This window comes from Megascapheus bottae, chromosome 1, assembly GCF_031878675.1.
Source record: "Megascapheus bottae isolate mThoBot1 chromosome 1, mThoBot2.hap1, whole genome shotgun sequence".
NCBI classification, from domain to species: domain Eukaryota; kingdom Metazoa; phylum Chordata; class Mammalia; order Rodentia; family Geomyidae; genus Megascapheus; species Megascapheus bottae.
In genome coordinates, this window is record NC_143509.1 from 27408189 (window position 1) to 27435786 (window position 27598).

General features: G+C 48.8%; 1 protein-coding gene across 1 annotated transcript; it reads right to left on the reverse strand.

Moving 5' to 3' along the window:
• Nucleotides 1-663: 663 nt before the first annotated feature.
• LOC150068637 (putative adhesion G protein-coupled receptor E4P) lies at nucleotides 664-27005 on the reverse strand. The gene is made up of 17 exons (XM_090329007.1): nucleotides 26830-27005; nucleotides 23747-23797; nucleotides 23206-23328; nucleotides 21932-22084; nucleotides 19774-19826; nucleotides 18438-18573; nucleotides 16255-16356; nucleotides 14617-14798; nucleotides 13627-13791; nucleotides 12424-12618; nucleotides 11108-11343; nucleotides 9393-9459; nucleotides 8969-9060; nucleotides 6643-6823; nucleotides 4465-4800; nucleotides 2266-2556; nucleotides 664-843 (listed from the first exon to the last, which is right to left on the reverse strand). The coding sequence occupies exons 1-17, from the start codon at nucleotides 26858-26860 to the stop codon at nucleotides 664-666; spliced, it is 2574 nt and encodes an 857-aa protein (XP_090185133.1). The 5' UTR covers nucleotides 26861-27005.
• Between the last annotated feature and the right edge of the window lie 593 nt (nucleotides 27006-27598).

Consider the following 27598-nt stretch of genomic DNA (forward strand, 5'->3'; position numbering starts at 1 on the left):
TGGCCAGCCCAGCATGCACCTGCACCCCCACGCACCCCAGACAGCACCGAGCCGTGGTGGGTTGGGTCACGTGATGGTGTGACTCTGGTCTGCACTCTGCTCTCCATAATGGCAGCATGTCATCAGTGGTTCTGGGGTGCCACCCAGTTGGTTGTAGGTCAGAACAGCCTGGCCCCAGTGAAGACAGCTGTATAAGAGCCAGGTGAATGCCCTGGGCAGTGGCTGCAAGGGCTGTGGCAAGATGGTCTCCTCTGCTAGAAGAAACTCTATTGTGTGTGTGTGTGTGTGTGTGTGTGTGTGTGTGTGTGTGTGTGTGTGTACTGGGCTTTGAACTTGACCCTCTCCTCTCATTTGGCTTTTTCACTCAAGGTTGGTGCTCTACCACTTGAACCACAGCTCCATTTCTGGCTTTTTTTTCTGTTGGTGAATTAGTGACCAGAGTCTCAGCTCTATCTTCTCTAGGCTGGCTTCAAACCGCAGTCCTCAGATCTCAGCTGAGGGTATAGGCATGAGCCCAACTTCCCACATGGTGTGGATGGCTTTTTGAGGGGAGCAGTGGAACTGGGGCATGGAGCCCCAACATGTAGGACAATCCTGTGGATGGAGGTACCGTGTATTTTATCGTGGACAGGCACTGCCCCACCACAGCTTCTCAGTGAGCTTTCACTTCACATTGTACAGCAGGAACCACAAGCAACTGTTAGATGTCTCTTGCCCTTTCCTCTTCATTTTCTGGGCGTAAAGACCGTCCTTTCCCTGGCTGCCAAGTCTGAGGGAAGGGAAAGACACGTTGGGGAGACCATATTTGTGCTCATTACAAGCCACACCCGCCACACCACCAGACTGTAGAAAAGGCCTTACAGGTGCTGTCAGGCTCGGCACAGGAGCAGTCAATCCAGAATAGTATTTGTGCCCGGCTTTGGTTCTGTTTTCACTCTCTGTGCAATGCTGAGAGGGCGGCCTGCCTGGCTATGGTAAACTCTGGTTTGCACTACCTGCGCTGTGCAGAATGGTGGGTCACAAAGAGCTGGCATTGCCATTCTGTGCCTCCCTGGGTGGCTGTGGACCTTTCCACGTTGCCAAAGGATTCCAGAGAACCAAGGGGTCTGGTGCAGAGCTGCTGAACTAACAGACTTGTCAGACCTGGGGAGGGAGCACAGCCCTGTCATCAATGTACCTGTCTCATCTGTTTTTCTAATTGCATTATTTGTTAATTTGTACAAACAAATTAACAGATGGTTCTCATTTCCAGATAAATATTTGATGTTATCATTGGGACTTAAGATCATTTCCCCGCTAGTAGTGAACTGTAATTTTTATTTTGTTTTGCCAGTGCTTGAACTCAGAGCCTAGGCACTGTCCTTGGACTTTCTCAAGGCTAGAGCACTACCACTTGAGCCATACCACCACTTCCAGCTTTTTTCTATGTATGTGATACCAAAGAATAAGACCCAGGTCTATGTGCATGCTAGGAAAGCACTCTACTAGGCCAGACTCCCAGCTCACTGTAATGTTTATTAAAACTAGAGTTTACTTGAGCCAGGTGCCATGGCTCATGCCTGTAATCCTAGCTACTCAGGTGGCTGAGATCTGAGGGCTGTGGTTCAAAGGTAGCTCAGGCAGGAAAGTCTGCAAGATTCCAGTTACCAAAAAAGCTAGTAAAGGTGTGGCTCAAGTGGTAAAGTACCAGCCTTAAGCAAAAACAGCTAAGAGCCTATGCCCTAAGTTCAAGCCCTAGTACAAGTGTGTGTACATGTGTGGAAGTACCACAGTGATTGCCCCCAATGTTACATGTTAACTCAAAAGATCCTTTTGAAAGTAGAGGCACTCTATGATGCAGCCACACCACCACTGGATATTTTCTAAAAGAAATTCTATAGTCTATAAGGAAGACATGTTTATTTACAGCACTCATAATGCTTGAGCCTTCAGCGGGCAAGTGGGCCAGGACAAGGGTATGTACATAAGGGAGTATTTTTCAGCCATGAAGAAAGTGACATCCTGCCACTTCCGGCTAAACGCATTAAACTGGATGGCATTATTTTTAGAGAAATATAACAGATAACTACCACAGATGATCTCTTTCATATGCATAATTAAAAAAAAAACCAAGATGCATTTGACCTAAAAGATTTGTAGGGTTGGAGAAGGTCACTGGGAGGAGGAAAGGAGAAAACCTGGTGTGTGTGTAGGGGGAATAAAGGGACAGGAGGTTTGATCAAAGCATGACACGTAAAAGCGAATGCAGAGAAACTCAATACGTACAGTAAAACACAGTGAGAATGGTGATTCGAATGGTTTTCCAGACTGCGTCTTGAAGTCTGGGCAGTTGGTGGGAAAGGCATTAGCACAACCCAGGTAGGAACACAGAGAGGAGCCATCTGCACACGTGTCTGGCTGGGAGGCGGGGTCAGAGGCGGGGCTCGGGGGCGTGGCCGGCGTCAGGGGCGTGACCGAGGGCGGTGTCGGGGGCGTGGCCGGGGCGGTGTCGGGGGCGTGTCGGAGGCGGCCTCTGGACTGATCACAAATGGACTCCTGACAACTTCCCAGGTCCCGCTACTTAAGGAGAAAGAGAAAACAAACACCTGGAGGATGAAGCGGAATTCTGCCTTCCTTGGAGATGAAGGCCCAAAGTTTAGGAAAGACAATTGGCCGCAACCTCTTTATGGAGTTAATGAGTTAGCCGGGTGCCGGTGGCTCACACCTGTCATCCCAGCTACTCAGGAGGCTGAGTTCTGAGGATCGTGGTTCAAAGCCAGCCTGGGCAGGAAAGTCCGTAAGACTGATCTCCAATGAACCACCGGGAAACCAGAAGTGACGCTGTGACTCAAAGTTATAGAGTGCCAGCCTTGATAGAAAGAGCTTGGGGACAGCACCTGGGCCCCAAGTTCAAGCCCTGTGACTTACAAAAAAGAAAAAGTTGTGTGCTTGTATACGGGTGTGAGTACTGGGCTTGAACGTGGGACCTGGATGCTTTTCCCTTCGAGGCGGGTGCTCTAACACTTGAGCCACAGCTCTACTTCTGGCCAACTTCTAGTTAATTGGGGATGAGAGACTCATGGACTTCCTTTCCCAGGCTGACTTCAACCTGTGAGCCTCAGATCTCGGCCTCCTGAGTAGCCAGGATTACAGGTGTGAGCCACTAACACTTGGCAAGGCTCAGGTTTTCTTTTTTCTGCCAGTCCTGGGCTTGAACTCAGGGCCTGAGCACTGTCCTTGGACTTTCTCAAGGCTAGAGCTCTACCACTTGAGCCACAGCACCACTTCCGGCTTTTTTCTATGTATGTGGTACTGAGGAATCGAACCCGGGTCTTTGTGCATGCTAGGCAAGCCCTCTACCACTAGGCCAAACTCCCGGCCCCAGGCTCAGTTTTAAATAAGGTTCCTTAATAAGCTATCATGAGAGGTCTATTTGGGAAAGACTTGTGGGGTATGTGTGATAAAGCCCTCCCCACCTCCTATCATTACTGGAGGACTCCAGACAGACTTGAAGCCATAGATTCCTGTGCCCAGGGACCTACTCCATAGCTTCTCTTGGAACCAGGTGCTGGTGGCTCACGCCTGTAATCCCAACTACTCAGGAGGCTGAGATCTGAGGATCACAGTTCAAAGCCAGCCCAGGCACGAAAGTCTGTGAGACTCTTATCTCCAATTATCTACCCTAAAACCAGAAGTGGTGCTGTGGCTCAAGGGGTAAGGGCGGTAACCTTGAGCTGAAGAGCTTCAGGGACAGTGCTCAGGCCCAGAGTTCAAGTTCCACGATGGACCAAAAAAAAAAGAAAAAGAAAAAAAATTTCAGTCAGGTGCCAGTGGCTCGTTGGTGTAACCAATGAGTTAATGATTATAATTAACAATAAAGCTGAGCCTCCACCCCAGGGACTCCTGACTTCTTGTGCTTGCTGTATTTTTTCTGTTACACCAATTTCTGGCAGACTGTGAGACTCAGGTATTGTGGCTTCCTACCTGCACATCCACTCAGCCTGGATATGGACTGTGTGAAGAAAGGGTGGCCGATGTGTCCCAAGCTGCTCCCCTACAGCCAGTCAGCACACGCAGAGTGGCTAATGGATGTGTGGTTGTGTAAACGGACAGAGTACGTTTTCTTCTTTTTTGTTGGTCACGGGGCTTGAACTCTGGGCCTGGCTATTGTCCCTAGTTCTTCAGCTCAAAGCTACTACCCTACCCCTTGAGCCACAGCGCCACTTCCAGTTTTCCGGTGGCTAATTGGAGATAAGAGTCTCATGGTCTTTCGTGCCTGGGCTGTCTTTGAGCTGTGATCCTCAGATCTCAGCCTCCTGAGTAGCTAGGATTACAGGTGTGAGCCACCATGCCTGGCTTGAGATACATGATCTTTTAAATGTTTGTGGAAGCAAGAAGAAAGAAAAGCCAGGCCTCTGGGTGGTAGAGCTCTAACCTTGAGAAAGCCCAAGGATGTGCCCAGGCCCTGAGTTCAAGCCCCAGGACTGGCAAAAAAAGAAAGGAAGGAAGGAAAGAAGGAGGGAAGAGGCAAAGGGAAAGAAGAAGCAAGAAGATGTGGAAAGTTGAAGAAACAGGACAGGAAGGAGACAGTATTCTGTGCTTTTGTTTGGAGGTTTTGTCCAGGTCTCTGGAGGGCAGGTGGGGAAGCTCGTGGGCGCATGTGCCAGGGGGCGGGGAGGAGAGCCTGGGTGTGGAGGAGGCGTGGGGGCTGCTCTTACCGTTGGTGTGGATGGTGGAATAGGACATCTCCGAGCTCTCAGCCTCAGCCCCCTTCCGCAGTCCACACATTCTGCTCAACCACTTCCTGTATTCCTTGCGCACCTCAAGTTTGAAGGGAGAAGCTGGGGTTACAGCCTGACCACTCCATGATGTGGTACCCACTAGCATGCTTTGCCACTTCCTCCTGTCCTCTTGGCCAGACTCAAGTGGACTCATTTTGGTGAAACTTACTCTCCATGGTGAAAAGGTGTTTGTGTTGGACACCATAAAGAACTTGATGGGTGGTGGGGCAGAAGGGGAGAACAGTGGTGATGGTGGTGGTGATGGTGATGATGGTGGTAGAGGTGATGGTGGTGTGATGGTGAGGGTGAGGGTGATGATGGTGGTAGTGGTAATGGTGGTGGTGATGATGGTGATGGTGGTGGTGGTGGTAGTGATGTGGTGATAGTGGTGATGGTGATGATGATGGTAATGGTGGTGGTGGTAGTGATGGTGATGATGGTGGTAATGGTGATGGTGGTTGGTGGTGATGGTGATGATGATGGTACTGCTGATGGTGGTGATGGTGGCGGTGGTGATGGTGATGATGATGGTAATGGTGGTGGTGATGGTGGTGGTGGCGGTGGTGATGATGATGGTAATGGTGGTGGTGGTAGTGGTGGTGGTGATGGTGGTGGTGGTAGTGACGATGGTGATGGTGGTGGTGATGATGATGGTAATGATGGTAATGGTGGTGGTGGTGGTGATGGTGGTGGTGGTGGTGGTGGTGGTGGTGGTGGTGGTGATGGTGGTGGTAGTGGTGATGGTGGTGATGGTAATGGTGGTGGTGATGGTGGTGGTGATGATGATGGTAATGATGGTAATGGTGGTGGTGGTGGTGGTGGTGGTGGTGGTGGTGGTGGTGATGGTGGTGGTGGTGGTAGTGGTGATGGTGGTGATGGTAATGGTGGTGGTGATGGTGGTGGTGGTGGTTGTGATGTGATAGTGGTGGTGGTGGTGGTGGCGGTGATGATGATGGTAATGGTGATAGTGGTTGGTGGTGATGGTGATGATGATGGTAATGGTGGTGGTGATGGTGGTGGTGGCAGTGGTGATGGTGATGATGATGGTAATGGTGGTGGTGGTAATGACGATGGTGATGGTGGTGGTGATGATGATGGTAATGATGGTAATGGTGGTGGTGGTGGTGGTGGTGATGGTGGTGGTGGTGATGGTGATGATGATGGTAATGGTGGTGGTGGTGGTGGTGGTAGTGATGGTGGTGGTGATGGTGGTAGTGATGATGGTGATGGTGGTGGTGGTGGTGGTGATGGTGGTGGTGGTGGTGGTGATGGTGGTGGTGGTGGTGGTAGTGATGGTGGTGGTGGTGGTGGTAGTGATGATGGTGGTGGTGATGGTGATGATGATGGTAATGGTGGTGGTGGTGGTGGTGGTAGTGATGGTGGTGGTGATGGTGGTAGTGATGATGGTGATGGTAGTGATGGTGGTGGTGATGGTGGTGGTGGTGGTGGTAGTGATGATGGTGATGGTGGTGGTAGTGACGATGATAATGGTGGTGGTGGTGGTGGTAGTGGTGGTGGTGCTGATGGTGTCATCCCAGCTGCTCAGGAGGCTGACAGCTGAGGATCCTGGTTCAAAGCCAGCCCAGGCAGGAAAATCTATGAGACTCTTCTCTCCAGTGAACCATCAGAATGTTGGAAGTCGAAGTGTGGTGCAAGTGGTAGATCACTAGCCTTGAGTGGAAAAGGCTGAGAGAGCATGATGCCCTGAGTTCAAGCCCCACCATGGGCAGCCAAACAAGACAAAACAAAGCAGCTCCCCATGGTTGATTCATGGGTAAACCCCGGGGACTAGCAGAGCCAGCAGCTCTCCCAAGTGGAAGACAGATCCGCGGGACCCAACCCCGAGGGGGAGTACCTGAGAGTGCCATGGGGCAGGGCTCACCTTGCCGTTCAGCAGGCAGCACACCACAAAGAGCCACACCCCCTGCAGGACGTTGATGGTGGTGAACAAGTAGGCCAGGACCGAGCCAACCACCTCTCCGACTTGCTCCACCATGAACAAGCCAAGTCCCCAGGAGCAGCCCAGGATGAAGAGCTGTGAAATGGCTTTGAACGTCATGGCTCTGGGGGTGGGGGAAGGGCAATGTGAACGATGATCTAGAAGCATAGTTATTTTTGTCAGTTGTAGGACTTGAACTCAGAGCCCTGGGCACTGTCTCTGAGCTCTTTTGCTCAAGGCTAGCATTTTACCACTTTGAGCCACAGCTTCACTTCTAGTAGTTTTTTTTTTCCCAGTAGTTTATTGGAGGTAAGAGTCTCATGGACCTTCTTGCCCAGACTGGCTTTGAACTGTGATCCTCAGATTCCAGGTGTGAGCAACCAGTGCCCAGCAGGTGAGTCACAACCACAGTACTTGAAGATGAGGCTGAGCCCAGCCCAGGCTTTTAATCACCACTGCTGACGATAATGCTTCTGAGCATTCTTTTCTTTCTTTTTTTTTTTTTTGGCCAGTCCTGGTCTTGAACTCAGGGCCTGAGCACTGTCCTTGGGCTTTTCCAAGGCTAGCACTCTACCACTTGAGCCTCAGCACCACTTCCGGCTTTTCTATGTATGTGATACCAAGGAATTAAACCCGGGTCTTCGTGCATGCTAGGCAAGCACTCTACCACTAGGCCAAACTCCCGGCCCCACTTCTGAGCATTCTTGGGGAAAATTTTCCTCTCCTTGGAATCACTGTGAGAATTATAGGCAATGTCTTGTAGGATTTGGGGCTGGGTAAATTTGGATGATTTCCTGACTTTACAATATTGTGTCATATTGGATTTTCTCAAACAAAAGTTGTGTTTGCTGTTTAGCAATCGACTGAGACCTTTGCAGCGTGTGTGTGTGTGTGTGTGTGTGTGTGTGTGTGTGTGCATGCGCGTGTGTCCATCAGAATCTTCAGGGTTGGGAAATTCCCTGAAGGTTGCCATTCTTAAGGAGGAAGGAAACTGAGGACAAGAGATGTTAGGTCATCTTGGTAAGCAGATAAGCAGAGGTCTGACAGAAGTGGAGTAGTATAGTTTTTATCTATGTAAGGAGCCAATTCCAGATACTTATCCACACAGTGTCAGAGCAGCTCTTATGGAAATGGAACTCGGAAATGAGGGGCTGGATGGGGCTGGGAGAGACAAGGCGAGAACCTTGGAAGGGGGCTTTGTACATATAAGTTGAAGAATCCCCTTTCATATAACTTTTTACAAAAGAATGAAAGGGCTGTGAATATGGCTTAGTGGTAGACTGCCTAGCACCCATTGGTTTGATTCCCCAGTACCACATGAACAGAAAAAAAAGTAATAAAAACAGCCAGGGGCTGGTGGCTCACATCTGTCATCTTAATACTCAGGAGGCTGAGATCTGAGGATCATGGTTCGAAGCCAGCCGGAAAGTCTGGGAGACTCTTATCTCCAAAGAACTACCAGGAAGCTGGAAGTAGAGTTGTGGCTCAAGTAGTAGAGTGCTAGCCTTGGGCACAAAAGCTCAGAGATAGTGCCCAGGTCCTGGGTTCAAGCTCTGGGATTGGTACAGAAAACAAAAACAAATTTATTATAAAAAGATGAGCATGTATTTGGTTCATGTTAATAATCGAGAAATAATTGGAATAGTTATATCAATCCCATAATTTGTTGTTAAAAGGATTACATAAAATAAAATTAGCAAATGGCCCATATGTGTGTATATCAGGTTCCAAGTAAATAGTTTTTTATTATTATTTGTCTGAAACTTGAAATTGGCATCTGATGCTTTTGTTCATTGGCTGGTACTCTACCACCCGAGCCCTGCCTCTGACCCCTCACTCATTTAGATGATACCTATGAAAAATAAGTTTCTAGGACCAAAGAGAACGGAGGTAGAAGTGAATATACTTTCGAGGGAGATAAAAAGACAATGTTGATACTCTTGATCTTAGTTTCATATACAGCGTGTGCACCAAGGAGAAAAATCAATTAATATTCCTTGAATAAATAAAGTTCATTATCGTGTGAATTCAGCTTCCCTTCTCCTTTTTATTTTTTCCTGGTTCATTGGAAAGAAGAGCCTCAGACTTTTCTGTCCAACCTGGCTTCAAAGCTCAATCTTCAGATCTCAGCCTCCTGAGTAGCTAGGATTACAGATGTGATCCGTAAATCCCTGGCCCCTACCTTGTATTTAATGGGCTTTTGTCTCCCAGGCAGAATGGTCCTCTAAAGCCAAATCCCTGGGTAGCGCTGATCACGGTCCCTTCTTACCTGGTATCCTGAAGGGTAGAAACTTCTTTATTGAGGGAGGAGACTTTGCTTCTCAGAATCCACAGGATTTGGCCGTAGAACACCGAGTTTATCTGTGGATGGAAGGCAGTATGGAAAAAAATGTGGCTTGAAATATTCTCTGGCAGCCCTTTTCATGCAACCTGACTTGCATAGGATCTGAGAATCTTCACCCCCCACCCCGAGATGAGGACCAGTGTGACGTGTGTGTGTGTGTGTGTGTGTGTGTGTGTGTGTGTGTGTGTGTGGTGTCGTGTGCTGCACTCGGAGGCTGTCTGGGTAGATAGAGCCTCCATCCTTGAACACGGACTGAAAGTGGAATTTTGCTATCATTCATCTGCCCAGCAGGTGTATTTCCCAAGTTCCCGCGTGAGACCAGGCACACCCATGACTAATCACCACGTACCAAGATAATAACTGCCACAGGTCCCAGGAAGCTCCAAACGAATCCTTTATCAAGGCTGAGCCAGCAGCTGTGGATGGAATGAGAGGCATCACTGCCTTTTCCTCGAGGGCAGGAAGAAGAGTTTGAATACAGGCTTCTAGAATAAGACCGAGACAAGTGTCTCGATGCATTTAATTCTGAGTTAATTGTAGCTCGGGTGACAAGAAGGAAGCAGGGCCAGTTTAGTGGAAAGACCAAATGGTTACTGTAGCTATAATAGACTAAATCTTTTTTTGGGGGGAGCGGGAGTTCATGAGACTTGAACTCTGGGCCTGGGCACTGTCCCCGAGCTCTTCAGCTCACCGCTGCTGTCCTACCCCTGGAGCCACAGCCCACTTCCCATTTTCTAGTGATTAATTGGAAATAAGAGTCTCATAGACTTAGTGCCTGGGCTGGCTTTGAACCATGATCCTGAGATCTCAGGCTCCTGAGCAGCTAGGATTACAGGCCTGAGCCATCGCACCCAGCTATAACAGACTAAATCTTTAAAAAGCTTCAGGTTCTTGTCAGCCTCCTGAGATTTTTCTTCCCCTTTAATCTGGGACTCTTCTGCATATGAACTTTAGAAGCATTTTCATTAATGAGCACAACATAATTTTTTCCTTTCTTTTTTGCCAGTCCTGGGACTTGAATCAGTGCCTGAGCACTGTCCTTGAGCTTTCTCAAGGCTAGAGCTCTTCCACTTGAGCCACACAGCACCATTTCTGGCTTTTTCTGGGTATGTGGTACTGAGAAATTGAATCCAGGGAGCCATGTATCCTAGGCCAGCACTCTACCACTAGGCCACATTCCTAGCCCCTTAAACTAGTTTTTGGTTGATGTTGTGGTTGTTGTTGTTTTGCCAGTCCTGGGGTTTGAACTCAGGACCTGGGCACTATTCCTGAGCTTCTTTTGCTCAAGGCTAGAACTATATACACTATACCACTTAAGTCACAGCACCACTTCCGGCTTGTTTTTTTGTTTATGTGGTACTGAGGAATTGAACCTATGGCTTCATGCATGCTAGGCAAGCACTCTACCACTAAGCTACATTCCCAACCTGCACAACATCATTTTCTGGGGAATTTTTTTTTTTAAGTTGGAGATGCATCATCAGTTCTGTTGATCAAGTTGGGATCAAGTTTACAGGATTGAATCTGCCTGAGAATACACATGGACTCTTTCTCCACTTGCTTCCATCTTCTTTGAATGATTTCAGTAGACCTGTGTGACTTTTCTGTTACAGAACTGGTAGGGATGACGCAATGACTGGGTTCGGAAGATGGTTAGATCCTGGCAAAGAGGTCAGACATGCTAAATACACCTATGATTGCAATGCTTGCTAGAATGAGAATGTGAAAACACTGGTTTAAACTGGGTTCTAGTGGCTCATGCCCATAATCCTAGCTACTCAGAATGCTGATATCTGAGGATCACAGTTCAAAGCCAGCCTAGGCAGGAAAGATCATAAAACTCTTATTCCCAGTTAACCATACAGCAAAATGGAGGTGTGGCTCAAGTAGTAGAGCACCAACCCTGAGCAGAAAAAGGTAAGGGACAACACCCAGACTCTGAGTTCAAGCCCCAGGATCAGCAGAAACAAAAGAAAACCAACAAGAAGAACAAAAGTCATTTTGGTGTGGTGGCAGGTCAGGGCTATTGAACCCATTTCCACTCCCTCTGCACACCAGGCTTACTGAGTAAAGGTTCCATAATTCTTGGGTCTGATTGCTGCAGACACCGTGACAATGGCAGCTGGGACTCCATAGCCCACAGGGTACATGAACCTCTTCTTGAATCTGCCTGTGGTGGTATAGTTGGCCACCTTAAGGTTTCTGATGGTGAGGAAGAGGTAGAGGCCTTCTAGAAGCATCCACATGAAGGCGGCCAAGTAGAGGTAGTGTAACACCCCTGCTATGATGGCACACAGCATCTAGAATAGGGAGAGAAGAGCTGAGGTGGGGGGGGCATGTGTGGGCTGGACCTGACTATCTTTTTGTTGGTGGTGGTCACGAGGCTTGAACTCAGGGCCTGGGCACTGTCCTTAAGGTCTTCAGCTCAAGGCTAGTGCTCTACCACTTTGAGCCACAGTGCCACTTTCTGGTGGTTAGTTGGAGATAAGAGTCTCATAGACTTCCTTGCCTGGGCTGGCTTTGAACCCTGATCCCCAGATCTCAGCCTCCTGAGTAGCTAGGATGATAAGCGTGAACCACCAGCACCTGGCTCTCAGAATCTTCTTGGCATCGTGCTTAGAGGCCAAGCTTGGACTTGAGCTGGCAGTTTCTAACCTCTGGCAGTATTTGTTGGCCATCAGAATTCACTTTGCTCGTGAACACAGTAGGCCAGAAATGACACGGAACAAATGTTACTGGAGAAATTCACAAATATGAGACAGACAACACGACAGAGAAATAAGAGTCCTTTATCCTATTTCAGAAGTCATTGTAAGGCAGGTGGCCCGTGGCTCATGCCTGTTTTCCTAGCTACTCAGGAGGCAGACATGTGAGGATCCTGATTCGAAGCTAGCTTAGGCAGGAAAACCTGTGAGATTCTTATCTCAAAAGGCCAGAAATTGGCCTGTGGCTCAAGAGGTAGAGCATCAACTTTGATCGAAAAAAGCTAAGGGACAGAACCGGGGCCCTGAGTTCAAGTCTCTGTACTGGCAAAAACAACATACACACACACACGTTGAAATGATATGTGCATCCCATATAAACCTAAGCCTTTCTAACAGCACTCTGTGATGCTCTTTTTGTCCATCATATTGTTTAAAACAGAAAAGGATTTTCCTTACAGGATAACCTTGGGAGAGTCTCCTTCAGGCTGGAAGTAGAGGGTCAATTTGTTTGCCCACCCTTGACTCATCTCCAGGAAATGAAGATTGTGCTAGGCCCTGGATATGCTGGGGGATTGCTTGTTACAACAGCTAATGTTAACCCGAAGTAATTCCACCAGTTGGACACTGAGAAAATGAGGTCTCCTTTTGACAATATCACTGGATCACACCACTCACCTCGGGCTCAGTTCTGTTGATGGCTGTGAGGAAAAGCAGGTGGGCCAGGAAGAGGCAGAGCGAGAGCTGCAGGTGGAGTGTGGTGCCGGTGTTGTGGATGGGCCGGCACAGGACGAAGGTGAGGGCGGCCAGGAAAAGGCACAGCAAGGACAGGCTCAGCCCCACGTAGGTAATGACAGACAGGGCCGCATCCTCCTGCAAACCACCGGAGGAGAGATGGGCACAAAATCCCCCTGCAGCATGGACTCTTCTCTTTCTTTTTTGTGGGTCATGGGGCTTGACTAGGCCTGGGCGCTGTCCCTGAGCTCTTCAGCTCAAGGCTACCGCCTTACCCTTGAGCCAAGTCCCACTTCTCATTTTCTAGAGGTTAATTGGAGGTAAGAGTCTCATGTCCTTTTGTGCCCAGGCTGGCTTTGAACCTTGATCCTCAGATCTCAGCCTCCTGAGTAGCTAGGCGTGAGTCACTGCGCCCCAGCTTGGATTCTTCTCTCAGGGACTGGGCTTCTCTCAGTCCCTGAGCTTTGCTCAAGGTTAGTGCTCTACCACTTGAGCCACAGAGCCACTTCCAGTTTTCCAGAGATTAATGGCAGACAAGAGTCTCACAGACTTTATTGCCAAGGGTGGCTTTGAACCATACTCTCAACCTCCTGAGCTCCCAGTACCCAGCCAAAAAGCACCTTGAATCCTTCATCCTACAGTGCTAGGTGAGCACTCTACCACAGCTATGCTCCCAGCCTGCCTTTTAATTCTTTGATGGGAATGTATCCAGCTTTCGAGGGCATCACTGCGGGAGAGGAGGCGAGGCTCCAGCTTCTGTCCTCAGTAGCTGTCTGGATCACATTCTCCCCCTCACCCCCATCTCTCCTCCCCCCACCCACCACCTCATGTCCCTCATCTTCCAGAGTCTTTTTCTAATCTGGGCATTGGTGGCTATGCCTGTAAGCCACTCAGGAAGGTGAAGAACTGAGGATCACGGTTCAAAGCCAGCCCAGGCAGAAAAGTCTGTGACACTCTTATCTTCACTGAACCAACCCAAAGCTGGAAGTGGAGCTGTGGCTCAAGTGGTAGAGTACTGGCCTTGAGCAAAACAAGCTCAGGGACAACACAACACCCCAGGCCCTGAGTTCAAGCCCCAGGACTGCCCCCCGACACACACAGTGTTTTCCTAAAACGATGAGCTCTGAGACCCATGAATCTTGATACCTTGGGGGCCAGCGCCATGAGAACAGCAAAGCTGGACAGATGGGAGCACTTGCAGGTGGTGTAAGAATCGTTGCTCCTCATTCGAGAGCAGCCCTCGGTGGACCAGCTGCCCCCCTCCTCCGACGCTTCCCAGAGCACACACAAGTGCTTGCTCAGGCCGCCATGCTGGAAAGAGAGGGTGTGAAGGTGAGCTCGTCAGTTTGAGTTTGAGTGCCTGCCATCCTAGCTACTCAGGAGGCTGAGATCTGAGGATCTCAGTTCGAAGCCAGCCTGGGCACTAAAGACGGTGAGACTCTTCTCTCCAATGAACCACCAGGAAACCAGAAGTGGGGCTGTGGCTCAAGAAGTAGGGTGATAGCCTTGAGCTGAAGAGTTCAGGGACAGCGCCCAGGCCCAGAGTTCAAGTCCCATAACTGACAAAAAAATGTTTTTCACCTGAGCTACTGAGTTACTGAGTAAGAGACCAGCTTGGGAGATCACTGCTGGGAAGTTTTACCTTGCCAAACCTGCTTTTGTGGGGGGGGTAAGGAGGAAGTTCTTTATTTCTCACGCCCCCCCTTTTTTGCTGGTTGTGGGGCTTGCAGTCAGGGCCTGGGCACGTCCCTGAGCTTTTTCACTCAAGGCTAGTGCTCTACCACTCTGAGCCACCGTTCTACTAATGGTGCTTCACTGGAGATAAGTCTCATGGACTTCCTGTTCAGGCTGGCTTCAAACAACGATCCTCCGATCTCAGCCTCCTGAGCCGCGAGGAAGACAGGGTGCCCCACCAGCGCCTGGTACCTTCTCAATCCTAATAGTTTCCAAGCATTCTCTCTTGTCCTCAGCCTCCCCAGTGCTGAGGTTTCCAGTGTGTGGCTTTCGTCGGTGGGTGTGTCAGCATTTCTTCCCAGCTCCTTCACCTATGGGTGCTCACAGCTGGATTCTGGTGAAAGCTGATGCCACCTGGCGCCTCTCACTCCCGACCGACCGGGACCCCCCCCTCCTGCTCACCTGGATGTGTTGGAAGGTCAGGAGTGCAGGGTCTGCCAGGCGGACTTTGCCTTCTGAGACGGAGCCTGTCACCACCTGCGAGTTCAGCCTGACACCCCGCATCCCTCTTCTGGGGTGGAAGTAAGATTCGTTCAGAAAGTTCCCGAGAGACTGGTAGGTGAGGAGGGCCACAGCCAAGGTACCTGAGAATGGGCACACGGAGAGGGGAGGCAGTTACCCAGTGGCTCCTCCCCGGTCACGAGGAAATGGGGCTGATGGAGAGAGTCACCCTGGGACGTCCTGAAGTGACTCAGGACAGGCGGTGTGCGGCCAGGCTGTGCTGTGTGCACACTGGATGATCACGAGCAGTGAGCGGGAAAGTTGTGCCCATCAGGAGGTCTTACACACACACATGCACGCACACACAGATTCACACATCCATGCACACATTGGATACTCATGTGTCTAGACACAGACCCATACGGGCACATGTACACACGCGTGTATACATTTGTACAAATATATGTAAACACACATGCATAGATATGAGCACATTCACAGGCCTATCCAGACATGCACATACACACACTTACACACATGTACAGATGCACACAGACCCCCCACATACACATGCATGCACACTCGTGTACACCTACCCAGGCACACCCAGGCACACATGCATTTGCACCCACACATTTGTATTGACAGGCGCACATCTTCACGTATGCGCTCACACACACATTATGAAGGGAATCACATGCTCTCTCCCTTCCGGCTGTGGCTCACTTCAGGATTGATTTGAGTGGGAAGTTGAACCTGTCTTTTTTCTCCTTCTTTCTCTCCCTCCTTTGTCCATCTTCCTCTCCTGGTCCCTCCTTTCTGTCTTGTCATCCTCCTTCTCTCTCCCTCCATGTTCTTGTTGTGAAAACACAGGTATTCGATGAAGCATCCTCTGGGGTGGATTCTTTTAGGGGAGTCCCCCACCACACCCTGCCTTCTCCCCAATGTACAGCAGGAGTGAAAAGGAATCAGTAGCCGGGAATTTTGTTAGAACAGGCATGTTCCTCTCTCATGGCAGCTCCACTCAGCCCTGCCTTTTGCCAAACCAGTGCCACTCGTTGTTTATGTGTTACCATCTAGAAGTAAGGCCCGGATGCAGCTTATAGGATGGACTGCCACTGACCATCTGTCTTTGTAAATAAAGTTTTATTAGCACCGGCACACTCCCTCATTAACATACCGCCCCTGGCTGCTTTGCCCTGCCACACAGAGCTGGTATGACGATGGCATCCTGGCTCTATGAGACTTGTACCATTCCTGGGGCTTGAACCCAAGGTTTGGGAATGGACCCTGAGCTTTTTCATTCAGGGCTACTCTTACCACTTGGGCCACAGCTCCACCATTGGGTTTTTGCTAAGCAGTTGGGAATAAGAGCCATACCTTGCCAAACCACTGTGAGGAAGGCCCTTTGCTACCCTCAGTGGGGGCTGAAAAGAACACACTTTCCCCTCCACCCCCCATCAGTTCCTCTCCCACGACGCATGCGCAGGGGTCAGGAGCAATGCCTCATGTCTTCCTCCATGTCTTGAAGAGTCTGTGAGCCCCACCCACAGGCCCAGTGGCCCCGACAGCCCCCAGGGAATGTGTCTCTGTCCTTACCTCCCCTCACAGGTTCAGGGAAGGCGCTGGTGCAGTCGATATTCATCGTGTTGTTCCCAGCTGCCAGAAACGTCTTCTGGCTGCACCTCTTGGTTTCATAGACTGGGGACAACAGGACAGTGAGTGCCAGCCACTCATAAAACTTGTTAGAGAACTGCCTTCTTGCCAGGCGCTGGGGGCGCATGCCTATCATCCAAGCTATTCAGGAGGCTGAGATCTGAGGACTGAGGTTCAAAGCCAGGCCAGGCAGGAAAATCTCCAAGATTCTTTTTCTTCCTTTCCTTTCCTTTCCTTTCTTTTCCTTTCCCTTTCCTTTCCTTTCCTTTCCTTTTCTTTCCTTTTCTTTCTTTCTCTCTCTTTCTTTCTTTCCTTCTTTCTTGTTGCAAGTCCTGGGCTTAAACTCAGGGCCAGAGCACTGGGCTTTCTCAAGGCTAGAGCTCTATCACTTGAGCCATAGCTCCACTTCTGGCTTTTTCTATGTATGTGGTACTGAGGAATCAAACCTGGGTTTTTGTGCCTGCTAGGCAAGCACTCTACCACTAGGCCAAACTCCTGGCCTGCAAGACTCTTATCTCCAATGAACAACCAGAAAACTGGAAGTTGTGCTGTGGCTCTAAGTGGTAGAGCACTAGCCTTGAGCTGAAAAGCTCAAGGACAACACCCAGACCCAGAGTTCAAGTCCCATATCTGATCAAAAAACAACAAGGCCGTAATCCTAGCTATTCAGGAGGCTGAGATCTGAGGATCTTGGTTCAAAGCTAGCCTAGGCACTTAAAGACTGTGAGTCTCTTATCTCCAATGAACCACTAGAAAACAGGAAGTGGCACTGTGGCTCAAGAGGTAGGGAGGCATCTTTGGGCTCAAGAGCTCAGGGACAGTGCCCAGCCCCAGAGTCCAAGCTCCATGACCAGCAACAACAAAAAATAAACAAACAATAGCAAGGGGCCAGGAGTTTGGCCTAGTGGTAGAATGCATGCCTAGCATGCACAAAGACCCGGGTTCGATTCTTTGGTACCACACATAAAAAAAGCCGGAAGTGGTGCTGTGACTCAAGTGGTAGAGCTCTAGCGTTGAGAAAGCACAAGGACAGTGCTCAGGCCCTGAGTTCAAGCCCCAGGACTGGCAACAAACAAACAAACAACCTAACAACAACAAAAAGGACATTCTGCTGTGGGTTGATGTCCCACTCCTGCAATCCCAGCTACTCAGAGGCTGAGACTGGAGAATCCTAATTCAAAGCCAGCTCGGCAGACAAATCTGTGAAACTCTTAATCTCTAACGAACCAGAAAAAAAACCAAAAGTAGATCTATGGCTCAGCACCAGCCTTGAGTGGGGGAAAAAAAAAAAAAGAAGCTCAGGGATAGTCCCCAGGTACTAACAAGGCAAACAAATAAAACTCTTTTGGGAACACATTCTTGCACCCTAACCAAAGTTGGAAATGAGAGGAGCTGGTTTATTCCAATGTCTCCTTACTGTGTGAAGCTTGGGTGTTGATGATATGGCTCTAGCTTGTGGCACTGCTGAAAGGTGATTGGCTGGGGTCCAGGCTCTGACCTCGCCAGTAGAGAAATCCATGGAGGTTCACAATTCCATGGCGATATTGGGAGGTGGTAAAACAGGAAGGTGAATGGCTGCTTGGAGGAAGTAACAGATTTTTACCTCTGATGGCCTATCATGTGACTGTGAGCTCAAAATTCTGTCCCTATGAACCTTACATTGATTTGCTCAGGTGTGTGTGTGTGTGTGTGTGTGTGTGTGTGTGTGTGTGTGTGTGTGTGTGTGTGTGTGTTAGTCCTGGGGCTTGCTCTCAAAGCCTGGGTACTGTCCCTGAACTTTTGTGCTCAAGGCTATCGCACTCTACTACTTGAGCTGCCCAGCTCCCCTTCCAGTTTTCTGGTGGTTCATTGGAAATAGGAGTCTCATGGATTTTCCTCCCTGAGCTGGCTTCAAACCATGATCCTGAGATCTCAGCCTCCTCAGTAGCTAGGATTACATGCGGGAATAACTAATACCCAACTGCTTATGCATTTTGGCATTTTGCAAGACAAATGCCAGTTGCACTGAGTACTGATAGGGACATATTTTTTATTCGGGAACAGAGAGATCTCATCAAGGCCCCAAGGACACCAGGCCCCCAGACCCCCTCATTGTGGCTGGAAGGAATCTGCTTGGCATTTCTTACCCATACCAAGCTCCGGATCTTCTCCTTTGGTTGGAGAATCAGAACTTCGATTCCAGATGCGAAATTCCACACTCTGAAGCAGTTTGGTGACATTTCTCGCAAAGTCTTGTCTGTTTCCGTTTTCACTCATAGCTCTCTTTCAAAGAAACCAGAACAGCTAGCTGAACTCTCATGTAAATGTAGTAAAGACAGAATAAGATTAGGCACAGTGACTCAAACATGTCACTGAGTAACTCAGGAGGATCATGGTTCAAAGCCCAGATAGGGTGGAAAGAAAAGTCCATGAGACTTTTTTTTTTTAAGTTTTGGCTGTTTGTGGAGCTTCAGGGTGGCCTGGGCACTGTTCTTGAGCTCTTTTGTTCAAGGCTAGCACTCTAGCATAGCTCTACTTCCAATTTTCAGGTGGTTCTTTGGCGATGAGTTTCACAGACTTTGCTGCCTAGGCTGGCTTTGAACTATGATCCTCAGATCTCAGCTTCTTGGGTAGCTAGGATTCCAGGCATAAGCCACCAGCACCAGGCTCCAAGAAAAAGTCAGGCTGGAAGCATGAATCAAGTGGTAGAGCACCAGACTTGAGTAACTAAGTCAAGCAAGAATGTGGGATCCTGACACACAAAAATAAAAATAACAAAGAAAGAAGAAATGCATATCTGTCCGGTTAGGTGAGCCCAAAATGGCTGCAAGATTTATTGATGTGTTAAACCAGACATCAGCTGAAGCATGGTAAACCCACCCGAGTTACCCAGCGTGTCTGGACACTTGGATTATGTAACACTCAGCTGTCCAAGGTCATTAGGGCACAATCAGGGTCAGGCAGTGTCCCTAATTACCAGTAGCTCATTCTCCCTGCTCTCTTATTTGTGCCAGTACTGGGGCATGAACCTAAGGTCCAGAGCAACTACCCTTCACTATTTCTTTTTGTCTATCATGGGGCTTGAATTCTGGGCCTAAGTGCTGTCCCTGAACTCTTCAACTCAAAGCTACCACCCTACCCCTTGAGCCACAGCTACACTTTACCGTTTTCTGGTGGTCAACTGGAGATAAGAGTCTCACAGACTTTCCTGTCCAGGCTGGCTTTGAACCATGCTCCTCAGATCTCAGCCTCCTGAGTAGTTAGGATGACAGGTGTGAGCCCCCAGTGCCCAGCTGCCACCTCCCAGTTTAGACAATAAAACGTAAATATTGCCCACTGCCTGCTGGGACAGAGGCCACCATTTCCTGGAGTGCAAACTAGTCCAAGTGTGAAGATAATTGGCGGGCAATGACTGCTTGAACATGAGTGCGGCAAGGTCAGTCTGACCTCGTCTCTCCCGGAACCCGACTTCACTCCACTCACCCAAATATTCACTCGAGGCATTTCTGTTCCTCCTGTCTCTGCGTCCATGTCTTCTGGGGAAGAAAGCAGCCATTACATGTGGGTAAACACATTCATCTTTCTGATCTCTCTCTGGTCAGAATAATCCCTGAGGTTCTTATAGTTCATGCTGATTCCTTCTAAGTCCAAGATTCCGGGCGTGATGGCTCACGCCTGTCATCCTAGCTACTCAGGAGGCTGAGATCTGAGGATTACAGTTCAAAGCCAGGAAAGTCCATGAGACACTTACCTCCAATTAACCACTCAGAAAAAGCTGGGAATGGCACTGTGGTTCAAGTGGTAGAGGGCTAGCCCTGAGTACAGAGAGACTGAAGGACAATGCCCAGGCCCTGAGTTCAAGTCCCAGGACCAGCAAGAAAAACAAAAGTCTGAAATGAGACAGGAGCTGGTAACTTATGCCTATAATCTCCGCTAGTAAGGCAGCAGAGATCTGAGTATCATGGTTCAAAGACAGTTCCCCAGATCGGGAGTGCGTGGACGAGTCGCGGAAGCAGGGATGTGGAATTGCTTCTGAGGAGCCTGGCTCCGGGTTCTTACCTACCCTGTGATGGGACTGCTTCCCTCTCAGTGTGGACTGAGGGAGCAGTGAATCCACAAAAGGGACAGGATATCCTGTCTGAGACCCAGTCACATAAGCCCACAGCTTCTCCTTCAAGCCCTCTAGCCAGTTGCAGCCCTGTGCTGCACTTGAGCAAAGCACAGAAGCTCAGCTTCCTCGGAAATGGAGGCGGCTCTCTGGAACTGTCAGCCGTGAGCCAAGGGCTTCCATGCACTTGCTTTTAAGAAGCTGAATCCTGAGCTGGCTGCTGACGACTCACATGCCTGTCATGCTAGCTGCTCAGGAGGCTGAGAGCTAGAAGATCACTGTTCAAAGCCAGCCCCAGCAGGAAAGTCTGTGGCATGTTTATTGCCAGTGAACTACGAAAAAGCCAGAAATGGCACTGTGGCTCAAGTGGTAAAGCATCAGCCTTAAGCAAAAAAATTCAGGGACAGTGCCCAAGCCTTGAATTCAAATCCCATGACCAACATGCACACACATTAAAAAAAAAAGTGACTTGTGCAGAAGCCATATGTTGGTGAGGTATCTGCATAGAGCTGGGCATTCTGGGCATGCGGGTGGTTAGTTTGGATGTCGTGACTGGGAAAGACTGAGGACTCTATAGCCATGAAGGCTAGAGACTGGGACAGAGCTTTGCTCTCCTACTTTGCCTTGAAGTTGATGTCACAAGCTATGGCCCCCTACTGTGTGTGTGTGTGTGTGTGTGTGTGTGTGTGTGTGTGTGTGTGTTCATCCTGGGGCTTGAACTCTGGGCCTGGGCACTGTCCCTGAGCTCCTTTGCTCAAGGATAATACTCTACCACCAGTTTTCTGGTGGTTTACTGGAGATAAGAGTCTCAAGGACTTTCTTACCCAGGCTGACTTTGAACTGTGAGCCTCAGATCTCAGCTTCCTGAGTAGCTAGGATGACAGATGTAAGCCACCAACTCCCAGCTTTACCCTATTTGTTGTTGTTGTCGTTGGTGGTGGTGGTGGTGGTCATGGGGTTTGAACTCTGGGCCTGGACCCTGTCCCTGAGCTCTTCAGCCCAAGACTACCACCCTACCCCTGGAACCATAGTGCCACTTTTAGTTTTCTAGTGGTTAATTGGAGATCAGAGTCTCACGGTCTTTAATGCCTGGGCTAGCTTTGAACTAAAACCTTTAGATCTCAGCCTCCTGAGTAGCCAGGATTATAGGTGTGAGCCAGGGTTTTTTTTTTTTTTTAAGGTTTATTCTTATTTTTTAGGAGAATTTAAATTTATGACATCAGTAGACCCAAAGGAGTTTCTACACTACTGCAGCGTGTGCCCCTTCCCCTCACCTTTTGATATAATGGTGGGAAGAGAATTTGAAGATTCCTTAGTTTTTGGCCAGTCGTGGGGCTTGAACTCAGGGCCTGAGCACTGTCCTTGGACTTTTCTCCAGGCTAGAGCTCTACCACGTGAGCCACAGCACCACTTCCGGCTTTTTTTTTTCTATGTATGTGGTACCAAGGAATCGAACCCAGGTCTTTGTGCATGCTAGGGAAGCACTCTACCACTAGCCCAAACTCCTGGCCCCGAGGATTTGGAGATTCTTACTGTAACAATCTGGATGTCTGAGGTCAACAATGCCAGCTATCCAGCTGAGCCATGGAAAAGACACCACGCAGCTGCAGAGGTAGGTCCCCAGCTTGTTCTTGCAGTACGCTTTTTTCTTGCACGGTGACTGCTCCATATTGCATTCATCAATGTCTGACAGACAAGAGGAAATCTACATTTAGTCTTAAAGGACTGTACTATTTCCTCCTCTTCACAGAGTTCTGATGGCCCAACATGGTTTATCAGTGTGCCAGTGGCTTTATGCCTGTCCTAGCCACTCAGGAGTCTGAGATTTGAGGATTATGGTTCAAAGCCAGCCCAGGCAGGAAAGTTCATGAGACTCTCCTCTCCGATAAACCACCAAGAAGTAGGAAGTGGAGCTGTGGCTCAAGTGGTAGAGTGCCAGCCCCAAACAAATAGCTCAGGGACAGTATCTTGGTCCTACGTTCAAGCCCTATGACTGGCAAAGAAACAAAACAAAACAAATAAACATGAACCCCACACCCAGTCGTTGGTGGTGGAACAAAGTGAGAAAACATGTCTTGAGACACAGAAGGTCCATAGTCCTGATGGCCTGGCTTACACAATCTGTGCTCCGAGTGTCTCTGGGTTTAGCAGCTCATGGACAAGAGATTCAAGCAAGTAAACCCACAGACAGAAGATGCTCTGGGCCGATGCTGTACACTTCCTCATTCTGTCCAAATAGTCACACAATATACATGGCCAAGCCAGGTGACAGTGGCTCACGCCTGTAATCCTAGCTACTCAGGAGGCTGAGATTTGAGAATCCTGGTTCAAAGCCAGCCCGGACAGGAAAGTCCCTGAGATTCTTATCTGCAATAAATTATTCAGAAAAAGCCGGAAGTGGCACTATGGCCCAATGATGGCATGCTAGCCTTGAGCACAAAGAAGCTCAGGGATAGTGCCCAGTTCAAAACCAACCCGGGCACTAAAGAACTTAAGACTCTTATCTCCAATTAATCACTAGAAAACAGGAAGTGGCACTGTGGCAAAAGAGGTAGGGCCGTAGCCTTGAGTTGAAGAGCTCAGGGAAAACGCCCAGGCCCAGAGTTCAAGTCCCTTGACCAACCCCACCCCCCCAAAAAAAAATCACCTGGCTAATCGCTGTACTTCTTGAAGTGTCTTCAAAGCCTCTCTGGTCCTCTGGGCGCTGCAGGGGAGGGGTGTCACACACACACACACACACACACACACACACACACACACACACACACGCTGTGATGGTGGCTTCTTCCACTGTGTGGCATCCTTACCTTCACATTTCTCGTGGGGCTGGAGGAAGGGGCCCGGTCCGGATGTGGGCTGGAATCCAAGCTTACAGACGCAGTGGGTGGTGTTGTGGCAGACGGCATACATGTGGCAGGGGGGACAGGAAGCTGCACAGAACATGGGTCTACTCACTCATTCATCCAAGAAATGATCCTTTGAGAGCCGGGCACCTGTGGCTGTGCTGCTCAGGAGGCTGAGCCTGAGGATCTGTGGTCCCAGGCAGGAAAATGCAAAGGCTCTTATCCCCAATGAACCACCAAAAAAAGCCAGAAGTGGAGGTGTGCGGTTCAAGTGGTAGAGCACCAGCCTAACCACTTACAAAGACTGGTGTTGGTGCTGCTGATGAAAATGATGGAGTGAGGATGAAGGACTGGGAACACCATCCAAAGAACAGACAAGGAAGTGCCAGGCTCTGTCCTCTCTCACTTAAAAAGACCTTCTCCCGTCCTTCTCCCTCCCTCAGTCTCCAGGCCTGGATTCCCACTTCCTTTCCCAGTGCACTTGACCTTGGGTAGATAGACTCACCTTCAGAACTGGTCACCTCCCATCTGGACACAGCCAGCAGGACACTGAGGGCTGGGAGAAAAGATGATGAAGAGGAAGTGGTCACGTGGGGTTCTGCTGGGACTCCCCCCTGCCCAGGGCCAGCTATGGGCTTCTCTCCACTCTGCCCCCCCCTCCATACCAAGGTAGGAGCTACCGGCACATTTTCCAGCTTCCTCATAGAGTCTCCAGGCAGGCTATAAACACGAGGAATGCGCTATGTTCTCGTGGTGCATGAGCGATGGATCTGACTGTGGTTGGAGGTTCCCATTTCTGAAACTCCTCCTGCTCATGCAATGGGTGCCCCAAAGCCCCCCCCTGCCCCAAGCCAGGCTGGCACTCTCCTCTTGGTATTCTGTGGTGGCTGTCAGTCCAGGTCTGTAACCTCATAATCACCAGTAGAATAGAATGCAAGCCCCTGGCTCATTTAACATTTGCTAGTAGTCACATTGCAAAACAAAAACAAAAACAAACAAACAAACAAAAAGCAAGTAAGAGCTGGTTGCCTGGGGTTCATGGCTATCATCCTAGCTAGACAGGAGACTGAGATCTGAGGATCACAGTTCAAAACCAACACAGGCAGGAAAATATGTGAGACTCTTATCTCCAATTAACGCCCCCCCCCAAAAAAAAGCCATAAGTGGAGCTGTAGCTCAAGTGACAGAGTGTTAGCTTTGAGTATAAAAGCTGAGGCACAGTGCCTAGGTCCTGAGTTCAAGCCCCAGCACACACACACACACACACACACACACACACACACACACACTCCCGCAAAACTCATTTCAACAATGTATTTTATGTGATACAAAGCGCGCAACATGTTTTCAAGTTTCTGCACAGTGAAGGATGACATAGTTACTAAGCTATAAAGACAGCCCTGCAGAAGAGCAGAAGATAGATATTAATATATCTTCTTTATATATATATTTCATATATATATTCATATGTATATACATATATATATTTGCCAGCTACACATCTGACAAGGGCTTAATATCCAGAATATACCAGGAGCTCAGTAAACTAAACCCTTAAAGAATTAATGACTCGGCCAGGAGTGTAACCTAGTGGTAGAGTGCTTGCCTAGCACCCATGAAGCCCTGGGTTCGATTCCTTCGTACCACGTACACAGAAAAAGCCAGAAGTGGTGCTGTGGCTCAAAAGGTAGAGCACCAATCTTGAGAAAGATCAAGGATAGTGCCTAGGCCCTGAGTTTTAGCCCCAGGACTGGCCAAAAAAACCCAATAAGTCTATTAATAAATGGGAAAATGAACTGAATAGAGAATTCTCACTGCAAGTAAAAACAACCCATAGACACATGAAAAAGTATTCAATGAAATCCCATCAATGAAATGTGAGTCAAAACAACACTGAGATTTTCTCTCACTCTAGTAAGGTTGGCAATCAAGAATATGAGCAAAAACAAATGCTGGTGGGGGCGTGGGGTGAGAGACTCTTGCCTCCAATGAACCACCAGAAAACCAGAAGTGACACTGTGGCTCAAAGTGGTAGAGTGCTAGCCTTGAGCTGAAGAGCTCAAGGACAGTTCCCAGCCTCATAATCGAACAAAAATACAACCGAAAATAAATCTAGAACTACTCAAGGATCCAACAATACCAATATATGCCTCTCTCTCTCTCTCTCTCTCTCTCTCTCTCTCTCTCTCTCTCTCTCTCTCTTTCTTCTCTCTGAGTCATGGGGCTTGAACTCAGGGCCTGGGTACTGTCCCTGAGCTGCTGCTGCTGCTGCTTCTTCTTCTTCTTCCTCTTCTTTTTTGTTTTGCTCAAGGCTAGCACTCTGCCACTTGAGCCACAGCACCACTTCCAGCTTTTTCTATGTATGTGGTACCGAGGAATCAAACCCAGGTCTTTGTGCATGCTAGGCAAGCACTCTACCAATAGGCCAAACTCCTCCCTGCTCCCCAACATTCTCAAATGTAAAGAATGGCCGCCATCAAGAAAATAGTGAAGAAGTCACGTGGGTGAGGTTGTGTGTGGTGGGGAGGGATGGATAATCTAGCTCACAATTGGTGGGAACCGAAGTCCGTCTGCCTAGCATGGAAATTATTGGAGAAGTTCCTCAAAAAATTAAAAATATTTTTTCACACGATCTGACCAGACCACTTTATGGTCATATATTAAAAAAGAAGAGTCGGGCCGGGAGTTTGGCCTAATGGTAGAGTGCTTGCCTAGCATGCACAAAGACCTGGGTTCGATTCCTCAGGGCCACATGCATAGAAAAAAGCCAGAAGTGGTGCTGAGGCTCAAGTGGTAGAGCTCTAGCCTTGAGAAAGTCCAAGAAGAGGGCTCAGGCCCTGAGCTCAAGCCCAGGACTGGCAAAAAAAAAAACAAAAAGAAGAAGAAGAATCAAAGTCAGATTCCTGTACACACATGTTTATTGTGCCCTTATCTACACTAGCCCAATCCCAGGAGGAGATGAGATGCCCACGACCAGGTTAATAAATGTGGTTTATAGGCAAAATTGAATATTATTTAGTCATAAAGAAAAATGAACCCATGTCAGTTGCTAGAAAATTACAGAAGTGGAAATCATCATGTTAAATGACATAAGCCAGTCCCCACTGACAAGCATTGGATATTTTTTTCTCATACATGAACTCTAAAGATGGGAGAGGAAAGGAGAAAAGGGGAAGAGCCAAAAAACAAAACCAAAGAAAACAAAACAGGCCTCATGGAGGTAGGAAAAGAATTTCCAATGAGCCACGTGCTGGTGGCTCACATCCATGATCTAGCCACTCAGGAGGCTGAGATCTGAGGATCACGCTTTGAATCTTTCTTTTGTCCCTGTTGTTGGTCATGGGGCTTGAACTCTGGCCTGGGCGCCGTCCCTGAGCTCCTCAGCTCAAGGCTACCTCCCTACTCTTGAGCCAAGCCCCACTTCTCGTTTTCCAGAGGTTACTTGGAGGTAAGAGTCTCATCTCAGGTCCTTTTGTGCCCGGGCTGGCGTTGCATCTTGATCCTCAGATCTCAGCCTGCTGAGTAGCCAGGATGACAGGCGTGAGCTACCACACCCAGCTTGTGGTTTGAGTCTTTGGTTCCACTTACCTGAAAGTGTGGGCAGGTACCAGCCTGCCATAGCTCAGAGACACTAGACCACCAAGGCGACACACAGTTTCTCTTCAGCAGCCCTGGCAAGATGAAACAAAACACAGTGCTGATAGTGACAACATTTAGATGCCACATGTCTAGTGCAAACCCTTTCATCTCTCTCTTCCTTCCTTTTTCCTTCTCTCTTCTTTCTTTTCCTCCCTCCCTCCCTCCCTGCCTTCCTTTCTTTCCTTCCTTCCTTTCCTCCTTCTACTGGAGTTTGAACTCAGGGCCCTCGTGCTCTCACTTGGCTCGTTCACTCAAGACTGGTACTCTTCCTCCTGAGCCATATCTCCACTTCCAAGAAGTACTTTCCACAGACTAGTTAGCCAAAATTTAACATCCTGATCTCCTGTAATTAGCAAAATCCATCCTGCAGGAAATCCACCCAGGCCTTTTTTCCCCCTGCTCTTATTTATTTGTTTTCCACTTTGTCACTGACCATCCTGTCTGTATTTATGAAATCCAGTGAGATGTTTGTGTTTACATGGGAAGTTTATTAAGACAAAGAACATATCCATATTGTAAATGTATTTTTTTCTGATGAGCTTGTTTGGAAGTTCAAAATTCACAGTTTATTATCATCACCATGGTATGCAATAAGTCTTTTTTTTTTCAGTCCTGGGGCTTGAACTCTAGTCCTGGGCACTGTCCCTGAGCTCTTCAGCTCAAGGCTACTTCCCTACCCCTTGAGTCACAGTGCCACTTCCTGTTTTTTAGTGGTTAA

Coding starts and splice junctions, on each gene's coding strand:
- LOC150068637 (XM_090329007.1), bottom strand. CDS start 26,860: ATGGCAGGCTGGTACCTGCCCACACTTTCAG. Junction 18,574..19,773: donor TGCCTCGAGTGAATATTTGG/GTGAGTGGAGTG, acceptor TTTCTTTGAAAG/AGAGCTATGAGTGAAAACGG. Junction 2,557..4,464: donor CTTCCTTTCTTTTTTTGCCA/GTCCTGGGGCTT, acceptor CTCCTTAAGTAG/CGGGACCTGGGAAGTTGTCA.